Here is a 19791-nt window from a genome sequence, read left to right as displayed (position 1 = left end):
TTATGAGGCTTATTTTTATTGTACTGCTTCATAATTGAGCGACCTTTGAAAGGAATAATTATTTCGTCAACAGCTATATACTCATTTACATGAACTTTTTTCATGTTATCCCTTATAGCATTCAAAAAAGGTCTGATTTTAAACAATTTGTCATGTTGGCTATGTTCTCTGGGTAACATATGAGTATTATCATTAACGTGAAAGTAAGACCTTAGGTTATCAAATCTGTTTCTTGCCATTACATCAGAAACTATAGAAAAACGGGTCTGATTATTCCAAAATATTCTATAAGATGGCATTTTGATAATTAAAAAAAAAATTGAATTGTTTGTTTAATCCCAATGATTATTATAGGAGTCATCGTGTTTATGATGCTATAATGAAAAAACTATAAGAGTTAGATCTATAATAATACTTTAACTAGAAAGATGAAGTAATTTTTAACATGATTAAATTTTTTTTTAATTGATTTGGCTAAAATAACTTACCTTTTAATTAATATTTAAAATTTGGTTTCTTGCACCGTGGTTGATTATTGATAACGAAAACAAACTGACAGTTTAATCATTCAAATAAGAAAAAACAGTGTTCCCATTAGAAAGAGAAGACAATTTCTCATTTATTTATGTGTATTTAGTCTTTATTGGAAAATTGTGGGCTGTTTAATACGTCATTGATATACATGATTCCAAAAGTTATCGTTGGGCTTGAAAGGGTTAAGGTAGGATATTTGGGCCCCCGGAAGTTATATGATGTTATTTACCTATAGGACGTTTAGTTGTTGGTTGTTGGCTCGACCATAACCTATTGTAGCATTAAACATGTTTATGTAAAAATATTGGCAGTCGTCATACTAAGCGAATCATAATGTATTCTGTCAGGGGCGTAATAAGGGTACCTCTTTTTACATTATTGGTGTTAAGTTTTTCTTGAGTATAAGAATTTTTTTTTATCAAATTTGCATATCGACCGACTACATAATATGGTCAGTATTTGTTTCACTTGTTTGCCTTACCACCTAAAAGTTAAAACATAAATGTATATATTATTTAACATATCTATTTATTTTTTCTTATTAGATATGATGTATTTCAATTTTTTTTGTTTTGAGATATGACTTATTCTTATTGTATAATACTATACAAAATAATAAAAATACAGTTCATAATAACATCAGACATACTTAGTACATTTCCGTCTTTATTAATTTTAAAACGTTTCAGACTTTTCAGTACCTGCTTGGTAAAACTACATAGGTAATTTTGTTATTTAAGATTTTTATTTATATAAAAAGTAACAATGAATAAATACATATCAAAATTGTTCAAACATAAATATTTTTTTGTACTTACTTGGTAGTATTACATTTTATAATCATATTATAAAATATATATTATTTGAAAAATCAAGTCAAATATATAACAATAGTAAAAAAAAACATTTTTATAAGTGGTAAATATTTTAAAATTAGTTATACATTTTCCATCAAATCCCACTGAGAAGAATTTAGTTCTAATGGTAGATTATAGAAGAAATAGAGTATAACATTGCACATTTTTGTTCCAATAATCTATCTAGCATGTCGTCGTTGTGCAAGTAACAAGTCGTATCTCAAAAAAAAAAAAAATCTTCAGAAGAGACAAAAACGTGCTAATAAAATCAAGTTTAGCTGATAAACATCTATTTATTATCTTTTAATTGTCAAAATAATAATAATCTTTGATTGTAATATTACGGCATTTTCATATTCATTTGTACTTGAAATGTTTTCCATGAGACACAATGTATTTCAATTTTTTTTTTGAGATACGACTTATTCTTAGAGTATAATACTATACAAAATAATGAAAATTACAGTTCATAATAATATCAGACATACTTAGTGTATTTCCATCTTTATTAACATTAAATCTTTTCAGACTTTTCAGTACCCGCTTGGTAAAACTACATCATTTTGTTATTTAAGATTTTTATTTATAAAAACAAATACCAATGAATAAATACATATCAATACTGTTCAAACATAAATATTTTTTTAGTACTTTTTAATTTATGATAACAAGTAACAATTAATAAAATACTTATTAAAATTGTTTAGCTAAAGTAAAATTGAAGAGGTGGGTGCAACAACCAGACATTTAATATTATGAATATGTTCAGGAGAGACAAAATAGTGTTTTAACACGTTGGCTGCCACATGGACGCCGGCAACCCAAATGATTTTATTTATTGTGAAGCCAATTGGGTAGCTGGCGACCCAAACCGAATTATTTTTCAGAGGCCGCTTGGGTCGCCGGCTACCAAATTCCACATTATCTTAAATGAACTTTATTTTAATACGGCCTGGAGATAGAAAAATATAGATTTTACCATGGCGTAGACTACAAAAAGTAGATGGTTTTGAAAAAAAAAACTATTGAAATATTCAAACTTATAAAAGATTTATTATTACTTAAATATATGTGAAAAAAGTTACTTTTATATTAACATTATACATTAAAAATTATTATTACTATGTATTATATATCGTGATTTATCGCCACAGAAACTATAATAGTGTAAATTATGATAAGCAAAAAAAAATACCAGCTAAGTTTATGTTTAGAACAAGACCGCCGGCGACCAACAGTGGCCCATTATATAAAGTCATATCATTTGTAGGCCACTTGCCAGCCGGCGACCCAAGACATTTCTTCATTTTATATTATTATACAAGGTTTACTGATTAAAACTGTATAAATTTTATCAAAATCGGAAAATTAGAGCTATTTTTACAAACGTAAACATTTACGATAAATTATGTGAAAATAGTATGGCCCACCACGCTCAGAAATTACTTGGGGTGCCGGCGGCCATGCGGCAGCCAACGTGTTAAAAAATAACTAATAATTTTAAAAATTTGTAAAAAATATAATTGAAATCTAATTTTGGGCTTATAGTTGATGCCAACACCCAAATTGCCAAAAAAAAATTTCTATACTCACAAAACCAAAAACAATTTGGAGATGTCTGGTTGTTGCACTAAAATTGTTATCATCGGTAATATAATATTATAATATATGCATTGTTTTAAACATTGATACATCTACACAAATAAATAACAAAATGGTACATGTTTTTTTGTTAAAATAAAAATGTTTCCTTCATTTTATTAGTATTTATAAAACAAGTTATAATAGTATTCATGAAAAAAAAAAAATATATAAAATATAAATAACAGAAAACAGTAGGTACGTACTTGCTTTTTTGTTAAATTAAAACTGTTACCTTAATATGTCATTAACAGGTATTTAAAAACAATAAAATAAAACAATTTATAATAATAGTTAACATGAGAAAAAACAATATAAAAATTAAATAATAAGAAATAGTAGTAGGTATACATGTTTTTTGTTGATATACAAAACAAATTACTGATATTAATCATGAAAAAAAAATTATATAAAATATAAATAACAGAAAACTGTAGGTAAGTACTTGCTTTTTTTTTAAATCAAAACTGTTACCTTAATATGTTATTAACAGGTATTTAAAAACAATAAAATAAAACAATTTATAATAATAGTTAACATGAGAAAAAACAATATAAGAATTAAATAATAAGAAATAGTAGTAGGTATACATGTTTTTTGTTGATATACAAAACAAATTACTTATATTAATCATGAAAAAAAAACTAATATAAAAAATAAATAACAGAAAACTGTAGGTAATATGTAATAAACTGTAGGTATATAAATAAAAAAGAACAGTAATTTTGTTTTACTATTCATCCGAGTTGTCTTCATATGGTAAATTATTTGATTCGAGATCATTATAAAACCAGAGATTGTCAGGTGGAACATACTTCTATAAGGTATTTATGTGTGATTGTTTTAATATTTTTAAATTGACGAACTGCATAAATATATAATGCAATTAGTATAAATTTATTTTTATTTTGCCCGGGACAATTATCGGAATAGAAAATTACATCCCCTTCATTTTTATCAGACTTCATTTCTAAATATTTCAGTATACAAGTTCCCAACTCATTCACACCTCTGTGACCATTTGATTCATCCCATACATAGCAATCAGCAATATTTTTCTGCATGTCATAAATAGCAAAATTAAGAACATTTAACTTTGACCTGTAATAAAATATAGAAACATCTCCTTTTGGCAGTGGCATCACAGCTTGTAAATCATAAACACCTAAAATTAAATTTGACTTTTCTTTATCAAGTTGTTTCTCACTTCTTGACAAATCTTTTTCCATCAAGTGTTCTTCATAATTATTTTTTAGTTCAGTTTTTTCTTCACCTATTGCATTGTTATAGGCTTCACATGTATCACACAAGTCTTTCTTAGGTTGAAAAAATGAAATATTAAATTCTTGGGTGAAAATACGATAAAACAATACATAATTGCCAAATGGAACATTTTTTTCTTTACAATTAGCCACATAATCCCTGTGAATATCAGCAATAAACCTACTCCCATCAATGAAATGTTTTGAAGTATCTGCTCTTGCATAGTGACTTTCAATTTTTGGTATTGAAGTAATATGTTTTATATTATTTTATCGTCTACTTTAACATGTTTGCCATGTTTTTCCCTTTTATCTCCTTCTAATAGAATATTAGCTATTTTATTTTGTTTTTCTAGGAAGGTACGAATAGGTTGATCATTTATATCTAACGTATTCTTAAAAAATAATTTACATACTCTTACTTTTTGTTCTTTTAAAATGAAATAAAACGCATTATTATTGTTTCTTGGGCTTCTAATACCACCTTGGCGAATATAACGATACTTGGGCTGAATGGTCTGCATACTATTTGAAATAAATTGTCTCTGTCTTTCAATATCACCCAACTCCCAAAATCCTGAAAACAATTCTTTCCTATTTTCATCATTGAACTTGGATGAACACTTAAGCTTGCAAGTTTCTTTACATGGAGATTTCATCTGCCTTTCTTTTCTCATTTTTTTGCTCGCACAATGTGATTCATATAACTGCTCTTTATTTCTCAACTTTTTATCTATGTTTCTCTTCCATTTATCTTCATTTCTCTGACGTTTTTTACCTTTTTTCAATGGACTAGTTACCCCTAATGTATTTATCAAACTTAAATTTACCTCACTGGTTGAGCTCTCAATAGAAACAGATGGTCTGTGATCATTGTTGTCGTCAATGTTTGAATCATCTTCAGTAGTATCTTCACTCAAAATAATGTTTTCTTTAGTAGGTTCGTAAGTTTTATCACCAAAAGTATCATCAAAGTCTTCAGAGGAAGATGATGATGAAGAATCAGAAGTTGAGGCACTACTTGACGATGATGCTGATAATCTACTTGATACTAAAATAAAAAATATATTATATTAGTTTTTTAGGGAAAATATACACAATATCATAATTTGTGATTTAAATAAAAATAATATTATATTATTTATAAAAAATAAATAAAAATATTATTATTTTTGAAATAAATAGCATTTATATCATTATAATTTATAATGTAATTGATTTACATACCATTCAATTTTGAAGACACTTGTACAGCTGATTCATGTATAGGTTTTTCAAAAGTATTTTGTTGTTTAATTACATTTTTATGTTCGGGTAAATTGGTTGATACACCGGCTAATTTAAGTAACAACTTTCCCCGAGAATTCATTTTTAAAATACACTAAAAGATAAATAATAGTTTTAAACAAGAAAAGTCTTAAAGTCAAATAATTCAGTATTTAAATTAAGAAAAGAAAAATAATTTTTAGAAATAACGTCATAAGAATAAATAACCAATCAAACAAAAAAAAAGTTTTTTGCAAGAGTGACATATTACTAAATAATTCTAATGTAAGTCATACCGTAATTGTGGGTGAATAGAAACAGGTTTACACCTTTCAGGTGTTATATCTCTGGATCTAAAATATGTACAATGCTGTGAATTACATCAAAATTTGGGTCTCACCGAGTACTACATGATAGAATTTTCAACGGTTATCCAACTATACAATTTGATTTTATAAATTTTTTTAAGTACGCTGTTTCTATTCACCCGCAGGTGTGGGTGAAAAAAAAACAGCTGCTTAGTTTTCATAGAATTTGTTATTCAACTGTATTGAGGTTGAATAGAAACATAATTTTGAATTTTTTTAAAAAAAAGACGTTCAAATAACTTACTTATAGCCTTTATTTTATGAAAAACAACATTTTAAACATATTTTATTTTAATAACAGTATTTTTTTTTATTTAACAATTAAAATAATTTATTCTGTCTTTGAATTTAATAGTCTTTTTAAGTTTCTTATATTAACTAATTTAATTATATAAACTTACAAAACAACAGTTTAAACAATTTAACAAATAAAATAATAAATTCAGTCTTTGAATTTAATAGTCTTTTTAAGTTTCTTATATTAACTAATTTAATTATATAAACTTACAAAACAACAGTTTAAACAATTTAACAAATAAAATAATAAATTCAGTCTTTGAATTTAATAGTCTTTTTAAGTTTCTTATATTAACTTATTAAAGTAAAGCCTTCTTTGGATACTTTAAACATACCCACCTTGGTATTAAGAATATAGGTAAGTACAAATGTACAATTTATATAACAAATACTTATAATGATTTGTAGTTAATTTTAAATTTAAATAAACCTCTTTTATATGGTTTAGGGTCATCCAGCTTACCAATTATTTGGAAGAAACTAAATGTAAATTCGTCTGTAACATTTGGGAACCCATATATAAATCCAAAATGGTCTCTTGTATTGATGTTTCTTAAAGATGTACCAATAAACTCACCATGATCACATTTTAAAACTTTACAAATATAATACTTATAAATTTTCTTACAAGTTGTTGTTTTTTTTGATATGACCTCGAAACTAACTAGTAACCACATTCCATCTTTTACATCAGCCATTTGAGAAATAGGATGGACATTGTCAAAACGTTGATTGTATTTTATAACATGTGGTAAAGTCTCAATATTTACATCACCATCATCTTCTTCATCTGAGCTATCATCTGAAATTACTGCTGGGGATATAATAGAATCAACAACATCTTCTGGTTGGTCAACTGTACTGGAAGAATCAGATTGATCTCCATGTTCAGAATTAGAACTCCTCACAACCTCAACACTTTGTCCTGGTTGAACATTCAATTTTTTTCTCTTTTGACGCACATTTGTTGTTTCAGGACTTCTCATAGTTTTTAAAAATTCTTTTAAACTACTGTTGACATGATCAGAAACATCTGGGTCATCATATTCTACTGGCAACATATTTAATACCTTGTCACGATTTAGAGGGTATATTCCACATTTTTCGAAACCCGATTTTAAATTATTAGCACAATTTTCTGATATTTTTTTCATCAAAATATTGAGAAGTCGTGGAAAACAATCTTTAGGTACCGAACACTCATTCCTTCCATCCCCATTTTTCCAGTTTTCCATTATAATACGCCAATGACACTTCAGTTGCCTAAAAAAGGCAACATCAAGTGGCTGGGTAAGATGAGTAGAGTTTGCAGGTAAAAAAACAAATGAAATATTATGTTCTTTACAAGCTTTAATTGATTCCATTGAAATGTGACTGGATAAATTGTCACCAATTAATATCTTTCTCCCAGGTAATTTTTTCAAGTATGGTATAGCAATACTTTTAATCCAGTCATCAAATGAGTAACTGTCAAACCATCCAGATTGGCTTGATGCATATCTTGATCCTTTTGGACCACCTAAGCGCCAACTGTCAGATATTGTTTTTGCCTTATAAACAGTATAAGGTGGGAGCAATATACCATCTGCCGTACCAGCAAACATGATAGAATTTGATGTTTTACTACTATTCATTACCCTTTCTGGATACTTTGTACCACGTTTAGTTATAATTTTTCGACGACCGGGGTCATCTGTTAAGTTTGTTTCATCGCAATTTAATATATTAGATGGTGGTACACTATCAAGTGAATTTGTAAGGTTATCAAAATATGAATTGATTGTACTTCTTGTAACACCTGCCCGAGAACGTTTTATATTCTGACACATTCTAACAGCTAAAATATTTTTATGTCTGGTGAGAAAACTATCTGCCCAATCTCGACCAGGCATAGTACCATTTTTAAACCTTTTAACCTTTTTTCCCCGGCGTTCAAGGTATCCATTAACTAATAATCTTAAATCGAATCTGCCAAACGGATAACCCCATTCAGCGCATAACAAAATACCTGATACAATTAAATTCTCTTCTTCTTTAGAAAGTGATGTTTGGCCTCCTTGTGTTTTGATCTCCGGGTTTTTAACATGTCTGTAAATAACTGAATAATTGATACCGTAAACTGACTCAGCTTCTCTGTAGGACATCTTCTTGAATTTGACAGCAGCAACAGCATTAGCTAAATCAGATTTGTTAGGTTTTTGATAACGCTTGCCGCCCGGATCTGGCTTATATACTTTTGGCATGTTTCTATTCACCCATAAAACAAAATGTTATGATTAAAAAAATTATAAAAAATCAGCAATTCATTAAACAGGATTGATACTTACGTTAATTAATTCTCCACAACAACGCCGAAAAGTGAAAAAAAAAAATTTTGGAGTTATCACAATTTGTTCACGAGAACCATGATAACAAAGTTGATACACATTCTTTGGAGGTAAAATAATTTTTACTCTTATCAATTTTCTTATCGACAATTATTATGGAGGTAAAAATGTATCAATTGAATTCGATTCTTCATAACATAACTAATGTAATACATCAACAACTTATAAAAATAGTTATACTTAGACCGTAGTTATTGGTCAATGAAACTTATTTCGAAATTTTGTTTCTATTCACCCACAAACACGGTAACCATTATTTCGTCAATAAAGTCATAAGTCGAAATAATACACTATTCCAAACAAATAAAAATGTATAAATTTTCTTACCTTTGTAGCAATAACGTATTAACGTAAATTATGTAGGTCTAAGAAAAAAGTAGTAGCACTTGGCAGTATGCCGGCGGAATACTAACTGAGATAAGACAGTATTAAAATAAAATATGATAATAAATAATGATAACGCAATAACGTCACAACTGCCATCTAGCGGCTAATTTATGTATGTTCACTTATGTCGTTCTTGCAGCATAAAGAAAAACACCAAAATTATTATTATTTGCAAACAACTCAAAAATGACGATTTTTGTGTTATGTCGATATTGTAGCAAACAAGCATGTCTATCAATATAACTAGGCAAAGTTAAAGATTTAGCTTTAATTCGCTGCACTGTGCTTCACGAACAAGCAAATTTAAAGGTTTCAAAAAAAAAATTTCTCTAATTATTGAATTTAACAATTGTATGTTAATTTAATTGGTTTGATCTTCATCAGCCTGTGTGTCAATGTACGGAGACAGACTCTTTCATTACGTGCGTTCGAGCCACCTTCACCGAACATTTGTTATTTAGGTACCTGGTTATGTATGTACAACCATATGGGTTATGAGCATAAAATATAGTTGTTGTTTTCCTTTTTGCTTAATATGGTAACATTAGGCTTTATATTGTTTTTTCTTCTCTTCTATTAACCTATAACAAATAAATGAGCTGTACAATAAATTGTATGTAATCATCATGTATTTCTCGTCAAAATGAAGTTATTCGCTTTTAATTATTTTATACTTTTCTTTTCTTCATGATTAAATAGCTAATTTTTTGTATTTTTTAAGTCTCACTAATTTTTGTCTAAGACGCATAGAACTAAAACGGCTGAACTCATAAAATAGGTTTTTTCAGAGTCTGGCTTTACAAGTTTCTTCTATTTTTCAAAGGCATTTTTTAATCACTGAATTATCATAAAACATAACAAGAAAGTTATTTTTGAAGAATAAATTTGTGTCTTTTTAACTATATATAAGCCATTTACGAGCTTTAAGTTTTCAAAGTTGTAATGTGGGTTAGGCTATTCAGAATTTTCAAAAAGGAGTAACTTACAAAAATGTTTGATGGTTAGTCCACTTCTCTGAAATGTAATGTTTCCCTTTGACTTACATTTTAATGTATAAAACACAGTTACATTAGACAAAGTTAATAAGTTAATAAAAATTAATTATACTTGCATGAGAATTTTAAATGTTTCATGTTGAGAACAAATAAAAAATAACTTTTAAATAGGATTCTATACATATAAAAATTATACCAAATAATAACAACAAACTTTTTAAATGAATACAATTTTTGAAATATTCACCAACCTTGTACATAATATTAATGAAATAACAGACAATTTATAGTAAAATTTTGTACCAAAAAGTGTAATAATAACAAATATCTATCAATATAACTAGGCAAAGTGAAAGATTTAGCTTAGGTTTGCGGCACTGTGCTTCATGAACAACCAAATTTAAAGTTTTCAGAAAAAAAATTTCTCCAATTATTGAATGTAACAATTGTATGTTAATTTAATTGGTTTGATCGTCATCAGCCTGTGTCTCAATGAACGGGTACAGACTCATTCATTTCGTCCGTTCGAGCCAGCTTCACTTCAGTTTTGTCCTTCATACCGAGATTTTACATCGGTCATTTGTTGATGTCGAAGTATGTTTATCATTACCTCAACCTAGTATAAAAATACGTAACCGTCAACACCGTTGCTAGAACGTTATTCGATGGTTGTTTCGTTGTAAATTATCTTACTCCTGTTTTTGTAATGTTTCCTAAAGCATTAATTATGTTTTTGATTGTCACTTCATTCATTGGATGTAATCTGTTGTGTTGTCAACATATATTATGTTTAGCCTTTGTCGTGTATCTATCGGATACGGACAATTCGTTTATATTTTGATTGGTGTATATTTTTCAATGTTTTGTCTTTCATACCGAGATTTTACATCGGTCATTTGTTGATATCGAAGTACGTTGACATTACCTCAACCTAGTATAAAAATACATAACCGTCAGCATCGTTGCTAGAACGTTATTCGATGGTTGTTTCGTTGTAAATTATCGTAACCAATTTCTGATTCAAGAAAAACAAAAATGGGATAAACCATATTTTTTTCTAACTTTTTTACGATCTCGCTTTTCCTTGAACGATTTTTGAGGTTTTTCAACATATGTATTGTTAAGTCTTTGTCGTGTATCTATCGGATACGGACAATTCGTTTATATTTTGATTGGAGTATATTTTTCAATGTTTTGTCTTTCATACCGAGATTTTACATCAGTCATTTGTTGATATCGAAGTACGTTGACATTATCTCAACCTAGTATAAAAATACATAACCGTCAGCACCGTTGCTAGAACGTTATTCGATGGTTGTTTCGTTGTAAATTATCGTAAGAGATTTCTGATTCAAGAATAAAAAAAATGGGATAAACTTTTTTTTTTCTAACTTTTTTACATTCTCGCTTTTCTTTGAATGATTTTTGAGGTTTTTCAACATATGTATTTTGTAGTCTTTGTCGTTTATCTATCGGATACGGACAATTCGTTTATATTTTTGATTACGATTTTTGTGTTATGTCGATATTGTAGCAAACAAGCATGTCTATCAATATAACTAGGCAAAGTTAAAGATTTAGCTTTAATTCGCTGCACTGTGCTTCACGAACAAGCAAATTTAAAGGTTTCAAAAAAAAAATTTCTCTAATTATTGAATTTAACAATTGTATGTTAATTTAATTGGTTTGATCTTCATCAGCAAGCCCGGATTAAGATAATTTTGGGCCTGGGGCCAAACAATTTTAGGGGCCCATATCCATAATCAAAATTTTGGTGACCCACAAATAAAAATATTTCAGAAAAAAAAATATATTCATCAATTTATTTCTTATTTTTTTTTTAAATACAAAAATAAAAATTTTATTAAAAATATTTTTTTCTAGATTTTTGGGCAGCAAACTCTTTAATTATATCATCGGTATTAATTACCTCCAAAACATCACTCTCTGAACACAAAACCATAAAACTATTTAAATTTTCTTGAGAAGAGCTTGTTCTATACTTGTTTTTTATTCGAGCTAATTTGGAGAAAGCTCTTTCAGCCGAACAATTTGCAATAGGTATGGTTAGATATATTTTAATTGCAGTATACAAATTAGGAAAAGAAAGTAATAGATTTTTTTCATTGAAATGCTTCCAAATATCTAGCAGATAATCTTGTGTGTCATCATATGAAGGTTTACTGATAGACCAATATTTTTTGAATTGTATAATTTCATTTTGTATAGTATTATCAACATCTTTTTTATACAATAAAATAAAATTTTCAAGACTTTTATTAACTTCTTCTTCTTCATCAGTATCTTGTGGTAAAACAACATGTAATTTTGTGATGAACAAAAAATTGTTTTTTAGAAAACTATAAGCTTCAATTCGTTTTTCTAATTGTGAACAAAAACTATCTATAATAACATAATAAGTCTCTACTCTAAACTTGTCATGACCACTTAAAGATACCTGATTACAACCAGAGTCATTTGGAAATTTCTTTTTTTTTATTCTCTCTTGTTCATCGGAGTATTTCTCTTTTATTTTAGGACTAAGTTGATTTATTTTATTTTCATATAATGTACTGCACTTCCTCAAATTTGATACATAATGCTTTAATGATATAAGTAAATTAAGAGCTTTTAAAGGATCACAATTTATTGTTTGCAACTGTATTGAGGTCTTGTTGGATCTTTCTAAAATGTCATTCCATAAAAGTGCCATGTATCCAGTTTCTTTTTTTAAAATTTTTTTTAATAATGGTCTAGCATTTCTTTTAGTATCTTCATTTTCTTTACTATTAGGACTTATTATAGTTTCTAATACTTCAATAATTTTAGTGTAATTATTTATTAATGCTTTACAAGACTCTGTATGACATGACCATCTAGTATCACTTAAAGATTTTAATACTAGTAATCGATTACTATCACTTTTTTCTATAGATGTAGTTAATATATTCCATCTGTGAGTAGCACTACTGAAAAAATTATACAGTGACTGAAGAAACCCAAAAAAATTTACTGCTTCTAAGCAACAATTCACACTGTGAACTCCGACTAGGTTAAGTGAATGAGCAGTGCAAGGTACATAAATAGCTAAATCACACTTTTTTTTTACATATGCTTGTAGTCCTTCATAAGTTCCACTCATATTAGGAGCATTATCATATGACTGACCGCGACAATTTAAAATATCAAGTTTAGAATTTTTAAGAAAATCTTCTAACAATTTAAAGATTGACTCACCTTTGTGACTATCAATAGGTTTAAGCTCTAATAATCTCTCTTGTACATTATGTGATGTACAATATCTTAATACTATTGCCATTTGATCTACCTTAGATAAATCCGGAGTTGAGTCCAAAATTAATGAAAAATATTTACTTTCTCTGATTTCATTTTCAATATAATTAATAACACGTCTCTTTATCAGAGTTATTAATTCGTTCAAAATTGTTGTAGATAGGTATGATGGATGACCTCTCCCTTTATTACCGTGCAATTCAATATGGGTTTTCAAAAATGGATCAAACTCAGAAATTAGTTCAAGAAGTCCTAAGTAATTTCCATTATTTTTTACTCCAAATACTTCATTGTCTCCTCTAAATGGTAAACCACGTGAAGATAAATATTTAATAACTGCTACAACGCGTTTTAAAACATCAATCCAATATTGAGTTTCAGTAGATATTTGCTTACAGATTTGTTGATTTACGGAATTTAATGAGTTTTCTCGAAGTAGCCATGTAGTATTTGCTTCTCTGTGATACATGCTGTTTTCATGGTATGATATTTTTTCAAATTTTTTCCATTGATCAAACCCATTTTTTACAAAAGAGTTTTCACGATTCTTTGAAAAAAGCTTACACATAAAACAAAATACTGAACCCTGACTTGGAGAATACAAAAGCCACAGCCGATCACATATTTGTCCATTAGGTAAAGTTCTTTCAAACATTGCAGGCGTTAAATGTCTTTTATGATCTAAAAATCAAATAAATTAACTTAATTATTAAACATCAATGATATATAAACATAAATAAATTATAATAAGAATGTTTTATTAAAAAAAATTCTTTATTGAAAATTATTAAAAAAATTTAACAAGTAATAACAATAAAAATAAATAATGATTAAGTACTATATTTACCACTAATGCGTGCAGATTGAGTATACGATTTTTGTTTATTTTGAAAAAATGATGGCCCTTTTTTAATACAATAATCCACAAAATCATCATTTATTTTACTTGGCCAAAAATATGGATCTTTAACGGTTAATTCATCAAAGCTGTTATCATCAATATCTGCATGATGTATTGTACCAATATTCGTAGTATCCTTAACAGCTTTAATAATAACAAATATTGAAAATAAAACATTAACCACCAAATATTGTGAAAAAAATTAATTTTTATACTTACAAGTAGAATTAGTATTTTCAAGACCATTATTACTTTGATTTTGTTTGGCCGGTGATAAACCTACAAATAAATAATTTAAAATTTAAACTATAGATACCTATAATTAATTTATATTTGATAGGTACTTACAATGAGTATTGTTTAAGTGATCAGTCTGAACAGTTTCTTTTAAGTCAACATGCAAATTAATTTTATCTTTTAAATTACTGGAAACATTTTTGGCATTATCATCTAAAAAAAATTAATATTTAAATTTAAAATGTATTATATTATTTATATTATAGTCCAGTCTTGTTAAGTATTTGAGTAAATGTATTTAAATATTTTTATTGTATTTAGAATACTTTTTAAATACTTCTCGAATAAAGTATTTGGAAAGTATTTTAAATACGGTCTTGGATGTGTTTGTATTTAAGAATCAAATACTTTTATTTAAATACTTTACCTATTTTAAACTGTATTATACTAATTACTTATTAATATATTATTTTATATACTTACATGACATACATGCAATACTAATAGCATTAACTTCTTCTGGTATATTATAATGATTATTTATATCAATAGTGTCATCAAGTATACCATCCACAATACCATCCACAGTACCATCCACAATACCTAACATAATTATTGAAAATGTTTATTATATTGATATATTATATTTAATTATTTAAATACATTTATTTTTTAACTTAAGTGTTTGAACAATGAACATAACATGGGTTATATAATATGATAAATTATAAATATTATTGTTTGAATGCGTTCATTATTCTAGTTAAAATTCAAAGGTACTTACAATTGATATTAGTTTCATTGTTTATATTTTCCTTTGAGATACTATGATCTATTTCTATAACATTTGAAACTAGTTTATCGTCACTTTCATTAGTTAAAGAAAAAAATCCAGTTATTTTATTGCACTTAACAGCAGATGTCATTAAAAGATCTTCTTTCTTCTTTTTTCTCTTCTGAGCACCGCTTAAATATTTTTTACAGCCACTCATATTCGACTTTTACTTCAAATTTCAATAATATAAGTTATAAGTTGTATTTGTAAAACAAAACACTAACACTAACCACTGTTAAACGTTAAACGTTATTATGACTTCGACTGAAGACTATACAAGAGACAAGACTTGTTTCAGTATTGTTATCGTAGAAAAATAACATAAATAGAATTCGTCTGGTTAATAAATAATAATTATTGAGGAATATGTTTTATCATCAAAAACAGTTTGATAACTAAATCTATTATTAGTAATGATGTTTCAACCGTCGTAAATCGTAATCGACGGTATTCACTGTAGTACAGACTGTACTCGTGATTCCTATAATTCCATTGCATTATCATTATCATCCTGCTAAAAATAGACGATAGTCGATAGCATAATAATAACATAGGTGATATCCATATTCCATATCCATTATCAATATAGTATTTAGCCCACCACAGAGTACTCTATGTATAGGCGTATAGCTTATAGGAAACGTTAATGTATAATAATAATAATGATATAAGTTTATATTATTATTTATTATCATTGCAAATCTTTGTATTTTATCGCATTTAATATAGGGGAAGGCGGGGCAGTACCGTACGGTTAAGCTTCCATGGCTTATGAATCATGTAATTTTTAACGAAATTAAATTTTTTAAACTGGTATATATAGAACAACTTATGGTCTATAACTTTTATTCGAAACTTTTTTGTATTTTTTTTTTTTAAATGTGTCTAATTTGCGTTTTACTTTTTTTGGGAAAAATACGGATTTACCCCAGGTGCGGGGTAAATCCGTATGTACCCTGGGGCAAAATCGTATGAGGATAATTTTTTATACCAAAACACAGTTCATTATATTTATTGGTAAATTATTAATTGGTATTGGTCTTTTGTTTAATTCATTTATAAAGTTTAACTAAAATTAGGCAGTAGGTAGTAAGCTATGTATGATTTCATTTTCATTAATTAAAAATGTACCTAAACATTGTTTTCAATTCTTCAAAATGTCAACAAATTAATAACACAATACAATATGCGATAAAACCTGCTCCCATTGGCAGTAGTACAACAAATACAACTTACCTAAGTACCTATAAAGTTATTAAAATAAAACAAAATCTTCTTTTAATATAAGAAATAAAAATGACCACACAAAATTACTTTTTAATAAAAATAATAACAAAATTTAATATGATAAATTTTTTTGGCAATTCTAGCTAGAACATAAACAGTTTATTATAATCATAAAAATAAAACAAAACCTTATTTTTTTATAAGAAATATAAATTATTATACCAAAATAACTTTTTTATAACTTTTCCAAAAAAAATAATAATGAAACTTAACATTATGCCTGCCTAGCACATAAATATAGTAGGTAAACATAAAATAATATGTAAATATTAAAAAAACAAAAACTTTTTATAACTTTTTCAAAAAAAAATAATAACAAAACTTAACATTATGCCTGCCTAGCATATAAATATAGTAAACAATATGTAATATAAAAATAAAACAAAACCTTTTTTTCTTATAAGAAATAAAAATTACCTTAATCAATAATGTTTTACTTATTTTTTTTTTATACAAAGATCACAAATGTAGGTCTTCCAGTTATCAACTCCTCCACAAAGCTCATGACACCATCTACAGCAATTTATACATTTAACCCATTTCTCTCCCTTTGAGTCTTCTTTGTATGGCATACTACAATATATACACTCTTCGTCGGCACTGTCATCATCATCAGTTGAAACACATAGCTTTTTGGGGTGAATTTCTTCTTCATCTGTAGAAGTGAATAATCTTTTTTTAATATTATTTTTCTTTTGTTTTTTCTTTGGCAGTGGTTTGCTGTTTTCTTTAGCTTCTTGGAGTTCTTTTTTGTATGGACTTTCAGTGATAATTGCTGTCTTTCCTCTTCTTCTTGATGATCTGTTAATATTTTGAGCTTTTGGTATTGGCAAAATAATTTCTGGAGATATAGTAAAAATCTGTTTTTCATTTGAAGAAAAAGTTGTATGTGGTGTTTCTAATACCAAACTTTGAGACAATAAAGATGAAACAGCTGCATTTTGAACATTATCTGCAGGTTGTTCAGTATTCAATGTATTAGCAGAGGAACTAGGTTGGGGAGTAGAATATAATGCAAGAGCACTATTATTATCAGCTGAACAACAAGGTTGTGTTTGGGTATCTAATGACATTTCAATATTATTGGTAGTTTCAGCTGGAGCAAAGTCAGAATTGTCAAATATGTCTGAATTAAATGGAGCTATACCAGTTTTTCTAAAACCAGAAATTGCATTTTTAGGAGTTGCTGCTTTTAGATATGCCTCACGAAAAATTTTAGAAATGTGGCGAAGACCAACAACTTGGCCTGGGTGGTTAAGTAACCACAAATCTAACTCTTGGCTATAGTATGTACTGAGTGGACCCATAAAGCTCACATCTAACGGTTGTAATTTGTGAGTTGTATGGGGAGGAAAACAAATGATAACTATATTATTTTTGCGGGCTACATCTATAACTTCAAGGTTTTTAACATGAGTAACATGACCATCTAAAAGCAATAAAATAGGGTTTTCTTTTGTGGGATGTGTATGCTTAATAAAATGATGAAGCCACTGCACAAATATTTCGGATTGCATCCACCCTGATGGATGACAAACAACCAATGATCCAGGTGGTGCTTCTTCTTCAAAATCTGGATTTAATCTGACTCTAGGGAATATTAATAATGGGGGAATATATGAACCCGATGCTGAAAAACAAATTGTCACTGTAACATTTTGACCTCTTTCAGCTGATGACAGTTTGCCAACTTGTCTTCGTCCCTTTTGGGAAATTATTTTGGCTCTACTTTTGGCTACATTTGACAATCCACTTTCATCAACATTAAAAATTTGTTCTGGCTTAAAGTGATGAGTCTCATAACATTTTTTTAACAAATCATAAAAACTATTCACCACCGGTCGATTGAAGCCCATAGCTCTCACAGCTGAAGTTGGTTCTGGGATCCGTACTGACAACTCTGGGTGCCTTAATAAAAAGCCTTTTAACCAATCTTGACCTACATAAAAAAAATTAAAAGATAATATAACAATAAACTTTAAAATATATAAATAAAAATAATCATTGCTTAATTCACCTGCTAAACCATTTGTTTTATTAAAATTATGAGCAATATTGTTTCTTTCGGCAAGTTCAAAGGCCATTTTTCTAAAATGATTTTGTGTTAAGCCAAACAAACGACTTTCCATGTCTTTTAAATATTGTACAAGAACATTTTCTTGTTCGATTGAAAATACTTTTTGATAATGTCCCAAAGCTATAACAATAAAAAATTATACTTTTAATTGAAAACAATTATTTCAGCACATAATTGACAAGTTTACAATAAGCACCCCCTTATAACTAAATAATATGTTATCTAATATCAGTAGAAAAAAATTGGTTTTCTTAATAAGAAATTTTCTGTAATAATACCTATATCAAACTAATTACCATAATATTGTGTAATCATTAAAATATATACCTTTTAATCCACACTGTTGTACATTTAATTTTCCTTCTTTAACTTTATTGACTCGATCCTGTAACGTTGAACGAGGAACTTCATAACGAATAGACGCAGCATCATAAGTCAAACTTCTTTCCACCACAGCTAATACAGCCATTTTCATATCATCTTCCAACCATGATTGTCTGTTTGATTTCCGAATATAATTACGAACCATACTAAGAAAAATAAAACAATTCAATAGGTACTAATAAATTGTTTAAATTCAACCATAGCAATTGTCAAAATATCAACGTAGTAAAACCGTACAGTGTATAACCATACGATTTTGCCCCATACGATTTTGCCCCACAAGACTATTAAAAGTTTTCGAGCTTTATATCAAACATTAAATTAATAAATGAATGCATTTATACAACAAATGTAAATTACACTTCATTAGCTATTGAATAATAAATATGACATACCTGAACAATTTTTTCGCATATAAAAATTCACTCTTTGAAATGTTGATAATATTTTAGTAATTGAAAGTAAAAACATAAAACGTATTTATTTTAAAAACGTGATATCAAAACAAGTGCACTATCATATTCAATAGATAAGCAAACAAAACGTTTCAAATCGGTGTCTTCAGTTTACCTCCATGATAACAATTATTGATAACATTCCGATAATACGATTTTGCCCCGCATACGGTAATACCCCGTCTTCCCCTATTATATTTTACATGTTTCTTTTGAGTTTTGATTTACGAAATATACTATTATTACTATATCCAAATATTTCTGATTTAATAAAAAAAGTACTATTCGCCAAGGGCCCACTTTTGTTTAATATCCGTGGGCCCAGGG

At 27.7% G+C, this 19791-nt stretch overlaps 2 protein-coding genes across 3 annotated transcripts; both read right to left on the bottom strand.

Annotated features, from left to right (window-relative positions):
* Positions 1-11061: 11061 nt before the first annotated feature.
* LOC132935601 (zinc finger MYM-type protein 1-like) lies at positions 11062-15605 on the bottom strand. The gene is made up of 6 exons (XM_061002200.1): positions 15211-15605; positions 14910-15029; positions 14538-14639; positions 14409-14468; positions 14136-14333; positions 11062-13969 (listed from the first exon to the last, which is right to left on the bottom strand). Exons 1-6 carry the CDS (start codon positions 15416-15418, stop codon positions 11859-11861), a joined length of 2799 nt encoding a protein of 932 aa, XP_060858183.1. The 5' UTR covers positions 15419-15605; the 3' UTR covers positions 11062-11858.
* A 200-nt stretch (positions 15606-15805) lies between these two features.
* LOC132935602 (uncharacterized) lies at positions 15806-19478 on the bottom strand. 2 transcript variants are annotated; one of them, XM_061002202.1, is made up of 3 exons: positions 18953-19422; positions 18566-18745; positions 15806-18487 (listed from the first exon to the last, which is right to left on the bottom strand). In XM_061002202.1, the coding sequence occupies exons 1-3, from the start codon at positions 19152-19154 to the stop codon at positions 16986-16988; spliced, it is 1884 nt and encodes a 627-aa protein (XP_060858185.1). In that variant the 5' UTR covers positions 19155-19422; the 3' UTR covers positions 15806-16985. The 2 variants fall into 2 exon arrangements, with proteins under 2 accessions (XP_060858185.1, XP_060858184.1); XM_061002201.1 differs by having other exon boundaries at positions 15807-18745; positions 18953-19155; positions 19405-19478.
* Positions 19479-19791: the final 313 nt, after the last annotated feature.

Source organism: Metopolophium dirhodum, chromosome 1 (genome assembly GCF_019925205.1).
Source record: "Metopolophium dirhodum isolate CAU chromosome 1, ASM1992520v1, whole genome shotgun sequence".
Taxonomy (NCBI): Eukaryota; Metazoa; Arthropoda; class Insecta; order Hemiptera; family Aphididae; genus Metopolophium; species Metopolophium dirhodum.
The sequence above is the reverse complement of the archived record's forward strand: the minus strand, read 5'-3'. Positions and strand labels throughout refer to the sequence as shown.